At 42.6% G+C, this 12602-nt stretch overlaps 1 protein-coding gene across 1 annotated transcript in view; it reads right to left on the bottom strand.

Annotated features, from left to right (window-relative positions):
* Window positions 1–205: 205 nt before the first annotated feature.
* Window positions 206–12602, bottom strand: part of ENPP1 (ectonucleotide pyrophosphatase/phosphodiesterase 1) — a 66066-nt gene continuing 53669 nt past the window's right edge. Inside the window, exons 22-25 of the mRNA XM_054975047.1 lie at window positions 11064–11144; window positions 9326–9458; window positions 5389–5545; window positions 206–1965 (exon numbers count right to left, since the gene is read on the bottom strand). Of these exons, the coding sequence (XP_054831022.1) occupies window positions 1798–1965; window positions 5389–5545; window positions 9326–9458; window positions 11064–11144 (539 nt within the window). The 3' untranslated portion in view covers window positions 206–1797. The remainder of the gene's footprint in view (window positions 1966–5388; window positions 5546–9325; window positions 9459–11063; window positions 11145–12602) is intronic.

Genomic DNA, 12602 nt, shown 5'->3' with positions numbered 1-12602 from the left:
TACCACACAGGCAGCCCATTCCCTGTATTTACCTCCACTAACCCAGCTACTGCCCAGGGCTATTGGGGAAAGGGAACTTAAGAGGTTATTTTCCCTGTACGCGCTCCCACCATTATCTAAATTTGGCTCATTTAACATGACCACAGCATTTGAGGTCTCTGTGTGTAATATTTTCCTTCAGCCAATGACTTCAAGCCAACCAGGGTAAAACAAACCAAAATTAAACTTTATTTACAAAATGGAACATAGAAGTGAATAGTTTTTAAACTCATAAACAAATAGGTTAAACAGGGAATGTTTCAATGTAACTGAACAGGTTTATAATCAACCAGCAAATATCTCTGCTACCTCCTTTCAGTGGCATCCCAAGCCCTTCTCTCAGCCTGTCACTCTCTCCAACGGACTCTAACTGTCCCTGGCTTAGCATTCTGCCTGCTCTCATTGGTTGGTTTCTCAGGAGCGGTGGAGCTGGAGCCAGTCATATCCGTCATAGATGTAAAATTATATTTTATCTTATCCTCTTCAATGACCAGTAACATTTGTACAAATTAGTTGAGGGGTATAGTACAGTACTTAAGATACAAAGCTGAAAAGGGCTGTTTCTGTCTCCTCAGTGATCCTTACAAGGTAGCAACACATCAGAACATCATACAGTAAATGGTGCAATGATCCAAATATAATATGCAGTAAATTAGGGCCAAACTAGATAAGACATTGAAGATCAATGATCAAATATCCCATCCCTTTTAATAGCAGCCATGGAGGAACCTAAATTAGATTAAGACCAGAGGAAAATGGTGCAGAGTGAAGGATTCTTCCATGTTGTGTTATCAATCCCGGCTGCTGTTAACAGAAGTTTAAAAGGTAGAATATCTGGTCATGGTTTTCCCAATGTCATACAGTTTGACTCTTAGAGTACTGTTACAGAGTGAAAAAACCTTTAAAATATGAAATGTTTTTTTATACAGTATTTATATTACTTCTCTTTTTTTGTAAAATATACATGCCCACACTTTTAGCTAAACCGTTTTCCCTCATATATGTGTCAGTTCAGGGCCAGCATCAGCACATGACAAGATTGAGCAGCTGCTGGAGCCCATGGGTTCTGGAGGGGCCCACTGCTGCCGATGCCCTACTCACACATCTCCACTGATGCCTGCATTCATGCCCTTCCACTGCCTGCTTATGAGTGCTTTGTTATCTCTGCTCCCAGCTACACATGCTGCCTAGCACAGTTGGAGAAGGGCATGTGGGTGGTGCACAAAGCACTAGCATTCCTGGTGACCATAGATGGGGTGCTCCTAGCTGCACCCATCACCCAGCAACATGAGGGGAAGGGTATGCAGGGAGTGTAAGCATCTCTGACTGCAAATGATGAGAGAGCTTGTGAGTGGGCATAGGAAACACACACAGGCAAGTGGGGGCATGTGGATGGGAAGGCAAGAAGGGCATAGTAGTGGGCATAGTGGGCCCCCTAAGCACTCTCTGTCCAGGGCCCCCCCCCAAACCCTGGAACCAGCCTTACATCAGTTTATGAAATGCTGGCAAACTAGCTTTAATAACAAAGTACAAAACTTTTACCACATTGATGTGGATAATAAGGCTGGGAGAAGCTACTCTCCTCTATTATACCTGGTCAATAAAATGTCCCTGAGATAGAAACATGGCACAGATTTTTTTCCCTGCTCTTCTTTTGCTCAAGCGTTCTCAATCTTCCAGCATGTTTAAAAGCGTTTGTTTCCTGTAATAGTCTCCCTCTTTCTGTACGTAAGTCCAATAGCGTTGCAAGCATTAAAATTAAGCCTTGTTGAAACTTGGCAAATAGGTTTTTAATTGCAAAATATCTGACACAGGCTGTTTTCTATCATGGAAAAAACTTAGCCCAGTCAGAAGTTCTACGTCTCTGGCACGGGCTGTGTGAAATCTCATTCTCTCTTCAACCCACAAGGATTCAGTCTTGCCATTCTGTTGGAACAGAGAGAGAATTTTCAGAACATGAACGAAAAAAGATAGTTACAGAAATATTTTGTTGCTGAGATTACATTCTCAGAAGACTACAAGTAAGAAGAAAGTTCCATAGAAGAAATAAGTTTCAGTGGATAAGTTGAGGTTTGTAGTGCAATCCTATACAGAATTACTCCAATCTAAACATTGACACTGTATAAGATTGCACTGCTAATATAATGACTTTATTAAATAAATAAATATATTCTTGCTACAGATCTAAAAAGTTGTGTGTTTACATTATTTATTTATTACATACGTATCCTGCTGTTCTTCAGTCACGGGACTCAAGAAAGCATAGACCAGATGCCCAAGAGGTAACCCCATCCAAGCACTGACCAGGTCTGCTTAACTTTAGCAAAACAGTAAAGAGTCCAGTAGCACCTTTAAGACTAACCAACTTATTTGTAGCATAAGCTTTCAAGAACCACAGCTCTCTTCAGCAGATGCATCTGATGAAAAGAGCTGTGGTTCCTGAAAGCTCATGCTACAATAAAGTTGGTTAGTCTTAAAGGTGCTACTGGACTCTACTGTTTTGCAACTACAGACTAACACGGCTCACTCCTCTGGATCTATGAACTTTAGCAAGGTTGCAGTGCAATGCACATAATGATTCTCCATTTCCTCATAAGAACATTAAGAAGAACCCTGAGGGGTGAGACCAGTGGTCCATCTTATCCGGCATCCTGTCTCACACAATGGCCAACCAGTTACTCCGAAGGGCCAGCAACAAGGCACAGAGGCTGAGGCCTTCCCTGGATGTTGCCTCTTGGTACTGGTATTCAGAGGGTCACTGCCTTTGAATGTGAAACTTCCTTTCAGTCACCCTGGGTAGGAGCCACTGATTCTGTCTAATCCCTAAAGTTGCCTATACCTGTGGCCATTGGTACATCCTCTGGCAGCAAATTCCACATTTTAATCACTTGTTGTATAAAGACGTATTTCCTTTTGTAGAGGCTGAAAGGTATTTTAAACTAGTATTTTAGTATCTAGTAAAATGCATTTTCCTCTTTGCTTATAACAGCCATCTTCAGTAATTAGAATAATTCCTATCATTAAGGGTAAAAATCAAAAATATGAACCATTGCAGCTTACCAAACTGCACATGTGGGAGATGATCACAATAGGACATTATGGAGCACTTTCCCTCCCTTCCCTTTCTGGTTCTAAGTCACTTGTACTGAGTGTCCTACAGAAACCCAACCATTGCTTGAGATTTCCATAGGTAACTAGCAATCTTGGTCTTCCTCACAGCAACATGGCAGACTATTCATGAATAGCCTTCTTGCCAGGTCTGGGTGAAAGGGCGGCTTCTGCAAAAGCTAGTAAGAAAGAAAGAAAGGTTCTACGTAAAAAGAATGTGTTTAGTGGAACAAAGACTAGATTTGATGATAGCATCAAAACTCTGGTTGAGTCTCTGCATAGAATACCGGTGAGGTGTTTTGACACAGATGCTTGCATGTGAGCCATGATCAGGTCTATGTTTACTTTAATTAAACAACATAAAAAATTCTGAGCAAAGAAACGCTTAATTGTTGAGATCCATATATAAGTTATCAAATAAATCTGCGTGTACTGAAGAGACTTCAACTAAAATTGCTGAAAGGAGCAATGAGTTATTCAAGTTATCCAAGACACCCCATTCCTTTGATTTCAGAGCTTTTGCCAGACATTGCCTATACTGTTTTCAAACCTAGTTTCACAGCTACAAGGACTAGAAACTTGTGATTCGGTTTCGTTTTCTCAGCCATGCCGGACGCTCCTCTCGGCTGGTCCGGGAGGAAACGACCGGGCACCCTGACCGGGCGGCTGATCCGCAAGGATTAGCCCCCAGGACTCCCAGGGAGGGAGCCAGGGTCCGGGACGCGGCGGGAAGAACTCCCCGAAATCAATGCGGGGGGGGGGGGGAATTGCCCGTTTGTCCCTATGGAGGCCGGCAGATGTGCGCGGCGCCTCGAGTGCCGCCGGGCAACGAGAAACGGCAAGTAAAAGAAACAGACGGAAGCCTGTAAACAAGCGAATCCCTTCTGTTTTACAAGCGTTTGTGAAGGAGAGGTTGATCTGAAGAAGACTCGCTCTTCCCCTTCGTTGAGTTCCAGAATTTTGTTGGCGCCCCCCCCCCCCAAAATGGCAGCAAGGAAGCAAAGTCCCGCTCTCGGTAAGTCAATCTCGGCTACTTTGAAGGGGGAGTCGCTCGAAGAGTTGGTGCGCAGGGCGGTGGTGGAAGCCATAAAACCCTTTGTTGACAAGCTGAACGAAACTGATCAAAGGGTGGGCTTAATTGAAAGCGAGGTGAAAACCATTAAGGCAGCAGCGGGGGGGGGGGCAGAAAAGTCTGCTCTGGAAAGTGCGTCACTTGTGAAGGCTACAAAAAAGGAGCTGAAGTTGGTGGAGAACCAGCTGATCGGGCTACAGGTGGAACGAACGCAGACAATTTTGCGTCTCCAAAACGTGAAAGAGGAGGAAAATGAGGATCTGTGGGATTTGGTCTCGGAACTACTGGCGACACCCGCGAGGACAACTAAAGAAGAGGTTAAAAGCGCCATTTTGGAGGTCCGTCGGGCTTCTTCAAAATATGCAACAAAGCGACAGTTGCCTCGTGAGATCATTATTGACTTTTCATCTAAAAAGATTCGGGACACCATCCTATATAACTCATACAATGCGGATTTGGACTTTATGGGTTTGAAAGTCAAGATCTTGAAGGACGTTCCATTTCTAGTCCGGAAACGGCGTTTTAAATATAAAAAGTTTGCAGCTCTTCTGAGGGACCATGGAATAAAGTACAAATGGTTATTCCCGGAAGGAATATGGTTCAGATATAAAGATCAGGCCTATAAGATATTATCAGAAGATCAACTAAAGGATTTTGAGAATAAAAACCCAGAACTCTGCTGCACCGAGAACGAAGAAAAGGAGGAGCCGGAGGGGGGGAGGAGGAGGAGGAGAGCACCACAACAGCGGTTGCACAGAGAGAATTGCGTCCGGGACCTAGAAGGGGGAGGAAAGTTTAATCAGAATTTGAAATGTTTATTCTCTGTATGATTAACCACTCCATCATTATTCTATGGAGCTATTTTTGTATTATGACAGTATGAAGGGAAACATTGAAGTGTAGTGTTTAGTGTTTGTAGTTCATTCCCCCCCCCCCTTTTCTTTTTCCACCCCCATTTGTTCCTTCCCTCTCCCCTTTCCTTGTGATAGTCTGGTGTAGTGTTTTGTAGTTATGAAAATAAAAAAATTTATAAAAAAAAAAAAGGACTAGAAACTTGTGCCCAACAGAAAATGATGCACTTTTTTTACATTGTGGTGAAAAACTAGAATATACATAGCTGGGTGGTACATACACGTGCTTATACATGAACGAAAATGAAGATTACTCACCGCGCAGCTTTCACTGTTGTCTTCTCTGTGAGGTACAATATAAGATTCTACATCAAGAGACCCTTCACATTGCAAAGGAGTCTGGGAAACATTTTTACAGCTTGTCAACATAATGAAATAGTGAGTTGGAATCAGGACATCTGAATTATTAGTTAGTCTGAAATTTTAAAAAAATTTTTCACTGTTAAAAAAAATCAGTATTTTTATAAGCTTTAAAAATTTAAATATTAAAATAGCAGAAGTAGAAAAAAATCTGGTATCCATTTAACCAAAATTGTTGTAATAACATGATGTCATATCAGTGTTTTCAATGCAGCAGGAAGTTTCCTGGGGCAAAGTCCGCTGCAATGAATCCATTTTCATGAGTCCTGCACAAGGAACTTCCTGGCGGATTTGGGCCTATGCAGCTATACTCTGGGGTAATAAAGCCCCCTCGACTTCAAGGACAATGGAAACACTGAGCAATACATACACACTCTAAGGTAAGAAACCAGTTCTCACAGACCTATGCAACTACAATGAGCAACAGCACTCGCAGCCCAGTGGGACTTGTAAGCACACTTATAGTGCAACCCTTCGCAGAAGGCTTTCAGAGGCTGCACACAGTTTCTGACTTTAGTTATACATTTTTTTGCAAACTGGACTGCTTCCACACCAGGGTGATTTCCAGTGAGAGTCTACTTGCAGATGAGATTCTGTGTGAAATGACCCTTGCATTAGAGCTTCCAGACAGCCCAAGATAATCCATGTTCACTCCATTTGTAGCGGTGCTTTTCTGTGCATTGAAGACCTACCACCTGCTGTGTTCTCAGGTGACCCTCATCCTGTTTGTTTGTTCTTTTGAGTAGCATATAATGCAATGCTGCACAGAAATAATGCTATACCTTTTTTTAAAAAAACCTCTACATATTGGCAGACACCTCTGATAACTTCCTGCCACCCCCGCCTCCCCTACCAAGGTAGGCTGAGCTGTAGCCAATTCTCTTCTGCTTTTAAAAAAACCAATCATGAGTAACACTGGATAGGAACAACACAATACCTTTCAACAACCTTTTAAAAAGTTGCATTTGCAGAACCTCTGAGGATCCCCTCCCTCTGTCTAAAAGGTGATTGTCTTCTGTTACGTGCTAATTTTTGCCAGGGACTAGCCCCTTGTGGTCATCAATCAATGAAAAGGGTAACTGACTAGCTCTTCATCAAAGTCCTGCAATTATGCTATTTCCCCATCAGACACAATTAACTGCTTTTGCCAATAGTGTCCTGCCCAGGAAATACCCCCCTTTTTTTTTTGCAGTTTTACAATAAAGCAAATTTTTCATGAAAAGAAATAAATAAAGGATGGCATCATGTGGAAAAATTTAAAAAGCACACCAGTCAGGTGGCTGAAGTCCTTTGTGTGAAAGCTGCCCTGATTTCTTAATTCTTATAATTCACTTTAAGGAAACTGTTAGGGAATATTAAACATTCCATTTATGATATTAAACATGGTCTCGATCATGAGCCTACTCACAATCTCACTGCCCCTGGATCTCACTGGAAACTCACTGCCCATGTCCTGACTCCTTTGTTACATGCCTCTGATGACCAGACCACCCTTCGGTTTAGTGTGATAACATGTACAATACCAGATATCCTCTTTCTTAGAAGGGAGAGTCCTTCTTCGGATGCACCCTCCCTGCCGTTATCTCGTATCTTAGATGCCTGCACAAGTTCTGTTTTTTAGCTTGACCAACACTGATGTGTTACATAATCTACAGAGGTAGTATTGTAAAACTGATAGCTCTGCGTGACCTCAGACCTACGACATTATGACATGGAACTGATGATGCTCATTATCATATTGTACTGTATGTAAGCTGAGACCTGTATGGTCATGGCATGTATTCTAGCCTGACTGGTTTGCATCAGGATGGCCACCCTACTAATAAATTTTGTTCTTCTTTGCCAAATGCCTTTAGAGTTTCTTTGCACTATGAAATCTGAACCTTGAAGGGAAGGTTCCCCCGCCCGCCTTCAGCTCCGCAGAGGGAAATTCTCTAACATCCTTGGGGGTTTGTCCAGGCTCTGTAGTGCCATCTGCTGGCTGTAAGCGCAAAAACCTACTACAGTGTTCCACTTTAACTAGACTGATTGTGCCAAAGAATTTTTTTGAATTTGACAGGTTGGGTTTTAGGTTCTTGTTACCAAAGTCAAAGTTGAATGATTACAATAATGAGTATTTGTGAAGGTGTCTGTCAGAAAAAGACTGCTCTTTCTGAACTGTACACTTATTTTGTAATTGGCATTAAGCTTCTTGATATGGGAGGATAAACCAGGGTCAGTTTTGTGATGTGTAGAAATAAAGTAGCACTTAGAAGTGTACTATGTACACGGAAGAAAGAGTGCACTTTCTCAAATTATGCATACTCCCTTCATTTTAATACCTCCTCTGTCCCTATTTAAATATAGGATGTATAGCAGCTTTGCCCATAGCAATGCATCTAAAGAACAATTTTGCAAGTAGTACACTAGAGGTTCACACCTGTTTAGGATAGCCCTCTTGCACTGTAGCAGTTTTGATAGCCATTAACAAAATTGCTCTGGACAGTCTGTGATTTAATCCTCAGTTTTATATTTCTGTTTTATCTTTGATCTTTCATTGCCAGATATTGAGTTGGATCCAGACTAAACTGGCAATTTCCAAAGATTCTCTCTTCCCACTCTTGTCATTCCTTAGCATCCCCTAATGTCCCAGGAGCAGCATTTCATGGAGGTCTGGATCCATAGCACTGTGGAGCAAAAGCTGAACTTCTACAATCACATATCTGAGTGTGGGGGGGGGGGTGACTCTCACATTTCTCATGTAATTCCTTCTTTGTAGTTTTGTAAAAGATCTGCTTCTATTCAGAGAGATGAATTGCAGATTACTTGCTAGAAATTAAGATGAGGAAGCACTTTACTTTTGCTTTGGTAATGAATTCATAAACATTTTTGAGCCGCTGCAACACCTGCTGTGCCAGTGAAGCCCTCCACGGTCTTCCTGAGTGCATCAGGAGTACTCCTTAAGCCTCAAATTTGGGAAGGGGAGGGGGTTGCGTCACCTGGTTCCTCCTCCTACCCACTGCACAGTGACACTTTGCATGCCCAGTCACACCAGCACTCTCTTCTCCGTCCTCATGGGGAGTCCTCCTTTTCATTGCACCCTTCCAAGTCCCACCCAGTCTCCCAATCAGTGCCCTTATCTTCCTGCTTCCCCTTCACCAAGGTCACCAGGTAGGGCTGACATGATAGGCTCAATCCTGGCTGACCCTCCCTTTGGATCCTGGGAGACGCCATGCCACTGAACACTCCAGCTGGCTCTCTGTTGCTGCGGTGGTTGCTGCTATGCTGCCAAAGGCTCCTGCCTGCTGCTGCCCCCAGCTCTCCCAACCGCGGGACACGTTCCCCCATGTTATGGAGCCTGATAAGTGTGCCCTTACAGGGGTTGAGGAAGGCTGAGAAGGGAGCTGCAGAGGGGCTTCCCCGGGCTGTCCCCCAGCTTGGAGAGCGGCACTGGGGCCAAGTCCAGGGCGGGTAGCTGCTGCTCAGGACAGAAATATTACAATTGTTTTTCTTTATTAAGAGCCCTGTGGTGCAGAGTGGTAATCTGCAGTACTGCAGCCCAAGCTCTGTTTACGACCTGAGTTCGATCCTGGTGGAAGCCAGGTTCAAGTGGCCGGCTCAAGGTTGACTCAGCCTTCCATCCTTCCGAGGTTGGTAAAATGAGTATCCAGTTTCCTGGGGGTAAAGTCTAGATGACTGGGGAAGGCAATGGCAAACCACCCCATAAAAAGTCTGCCATGAAAATGTCTGATGCGACATCCACCATGGGTCAGTAATGACTCGGTGCTTGCACCTTTACCTACCTACCTTTACCTTCTCTTTATTACTATAAAAACTAAAGCTACCATGTACCCACCTTTTCACTTCCTTGGGTGTATCATACAACCCATTGTAGTCATAATCAAATACAGGACCAGTGATTACGTTCACACCATTTTTTGCTGTAGCATATGCTGGTAGTAGGACTGTATTGAAATAGTTCCAGATCACTGCAGACACAAGGACAAATGTGCATGATTGAGGATTGCAAGACAAAGTCTTTCATCTTCCTGGATAAAACTACTTTGCCCTGGATTTCTTACATTAAATCCATAAATTGCATTACATTTGTTTACCTGTAGAACCAGTTTGAGAGAAATGAATGGACAGAATGAAAAGAATGACAAAATTCCAAGGTGGACTGAATCATCACTGCCTTGGAACACTGTGGGTCGTTCTGCCACAAGGTTAGGCCTAGAAAACATGCACTGAAGTCCTTGGAGTCTACAAGGCAATATATAATACAACCTGGGGACATCCTTAACTGCTCTTGGCCTGGCCTTCGATGTTTAGAAGCTTCCATTGTGCTAAGGGGACAGTGACAATTGCTATGCCTACCTTACATGTATATACAGAGAAGACATAGAATCTGTTGGAAAGCAGTTAGTCATGACTTGGATTTGCAAATATATCTACCTTGGTAGAAAGTCACTAAGCTACTGCCCCTCCCTCACTCACATGAAGCTGCCTTATGCTGAATCAGACCATCGGTCCATCAAGATCAGTACTGTCTTCTCAGACTGGCAGCAGCTCTCCAGAGTCTCAAGCAAAGCTCTTTCACAACCTTCTGCCTAGTGCTTTTTAACTGGAGATGCTAAGGACTGAACCTGGGACCCTCTGCACACAAAGAAGAAGGGTTCTGGTCTGATTCCTAGTTAGGATAGAACTCTGTCCATCCATATAAAAGATCTGGAAGGAATTTTGGTAGTTATGTAGGTCAGTCTCTCCATATCAAGTATTCCATAATCACCAAACCCCCTTAAAATCACTGCTGATTTCATGAATTAAATGGTCTCTATATTTATTTCATTTATACTCTGCATTTCTCCACAACTGGAACCCAAAGTGGCTTACATCATTCTCCTCCATTTTATTCTCACAACAACTCCGTGATGTAAGTTAGGTTGGAATTGTGTGACTGGCCCAGCAAGCTTCCATAGCAGAGCAGGGATTTGTATCTGGGTCTCCCAGATTTTAGTCCAATATTAAAATCACTAAACCATACTGGCTTTCGTATTGCAAATACTTCCCCCCCCCAAACATGTCCACGTTTAATTATTTGGATAAAAAGAAGTATTGTCTTATGGTCTGTGACCAACTTCACAGGTGTAGAAAAGGATGGATTTCTGCTGATCCTGCTTCCCACAACAGATCCAAACTTTCCCCCTTATGCTGTTCATAAAGGTCTCACTCAGGAACAGAATTTGGGAAGATGAGGGCATTACAGTGGGGAGTTAGGGATGGTTCTGTTCCACTGGCAGCTACTGTAGGACCCAAACAAATGCAATGTTGACCATGCTACTTGACATGGGTCATCAAAATAAGAAGTCACATTGATTTTAAAATAATTCACATTTGCACACTCAAATAAGTGGCTCCTACATGGCTTCTGTGATGGACATTACAGAATTATGGCAGGACTATGGCACAATGTGTCTCAGGTTCCATGGGGCAATTATGCTTTATCACAATGCTAAGGCAATCCCAAACAAAGCCATCTTAGATATTGTTAATAACATTAACCTTTCTGTTAGAAATATATAGTTAACTTTTACCTTGAAATGCATGATACATTGGAGCAACATTGCTTGTGAAAAATCCTTCATAGCTACCATTTCTGTCATCCTTCATTAAATCTAAAAACAAATTTAATTTGTTACAAGATTAATTTGTCCTTCTTGCTACAGAAATGTCCAAAAATCAGTTTGTGACATTTCCTTAGGGAGTCTGCTGTTTAAAAGGGGTGAAAGCAATACACACAAAAATTGCACTAAGTGTGGCTGAACCTTTGAGAACACCCAATGTAGCTCTTCAGACTCCAACCACTGGCCATAAGTCAAATCAAAATTAAGCACTCTTAAACCACTAATTTCAATGAGTTTAACATACTTAATTCTACTAAGGAGTGCCGTCTTTTCCAAAAGCAACTCCCACTGACTGCAATGTGTCTAACTTTCCAATTTATGGTGCTAAATAATTAAATTTTACTTCAGTTGGAATTTACATGTCTTTTATTAGATCGGTGGTTGGCATCTTAATAATCCAATACCAGATTCCAGGAGCACATGGAATTCTCAGTCTCTTCCGCATAGGGCTTTTTTGCTGGTTCTGGCCCCATATACTGTTCTGATTTCACCCCAGAATTCTGCACATAAAGTCAAAATACCCCAGTTCAGTTTCCACAGCAAAAGCTGTAAAAGCTGCAGAAATGATTTTTCCCTGATGTGTTTCTTACAGTTAAGTTATGACAGCTTTTTTGAAGAGCAGAATGTTTTCTCTGGTGTCAGTCCTGGCCCTGCCTTTCACCCTCCCCTTTACTCCCTGCATTCTGATTGGCTCAAATGTCATTATTTTGTGTTATGTATTGTGTGACCCTGGTAGTAAAACTGTCTTCTCACCAACACAAGATAGTGCAGGAGTGTGTTGTGTTTCTTGTGTTTTTCTCCTTTTTTTAAAAAAAAAAAATTAAAATAGCAACATTGCTACATTATTGTCTTAAAAAACCACTTATTTTTTTAAGCTTTCCCTCCAAAATGGCTCAGCCAATCAACACAAAGATTTCTTTTTAAACTTTGGAGCTTAAACAGGGTGAGGTTAACCACAACCTTTTCTAATGTCCAAACGTTACAATGCAACTCCCCCCCGTCCGCCTGCCCAAGAAAGCCACACAGATGAAACGTTGGTGTTGATCTTCCCCCAGAAAGCGCACAGCAAAACTGGGGCATTTTTCCAGTGTAGAAATAAAAACAAGATACCACTTCAGTTTGATTCCCTCAAGCACAGACCTATAGAAGCCCCAAGCAGTTCTGAATACCCAGAAAACCGATTTTAAGTGTGCCATGTGGAAGACACCCTAGTGTGTGGAAGGCAGGGTTGCCAGGTCTCTTTACCCTCCTGGTGGAAAGTGGGGGACCTGGTACTTATTGGTTTCGAAATCTTTGTGTGCACACATACTTCCAGTGCTGGCGCAATGATGTCATTTCCATCAAGTCATCATGCTGGCCACGGGAATGCTCCTGCCAATTTGAGCCCCAAATAGGCAAAGCATGGCAGCCTTCCTGCAACCAGCATGGTGACGTCACTCCTGGAAGTGA

This window comes from Eublepharis macularius, chromosome 1, assembly GCF_028583425.1.
Source record: "Eublepharis macularius isolate TG4126 chromosome 1, MPM_Emac_v1.0, whole genome shotgun sequence".
Taxonomy (NCBI): domain Eukaryota; kingdom Metazoa; phylum Chordata; class Lepidosauria; order Squamata; family Eublepharidae; genus Eublepharis; species Eublepharis macularius.
The sequence above is the reverse complement of the archived record's forward strand: the minus strand, read 5'-3'. Positions and strand labels throughout refer to the sequence as shown.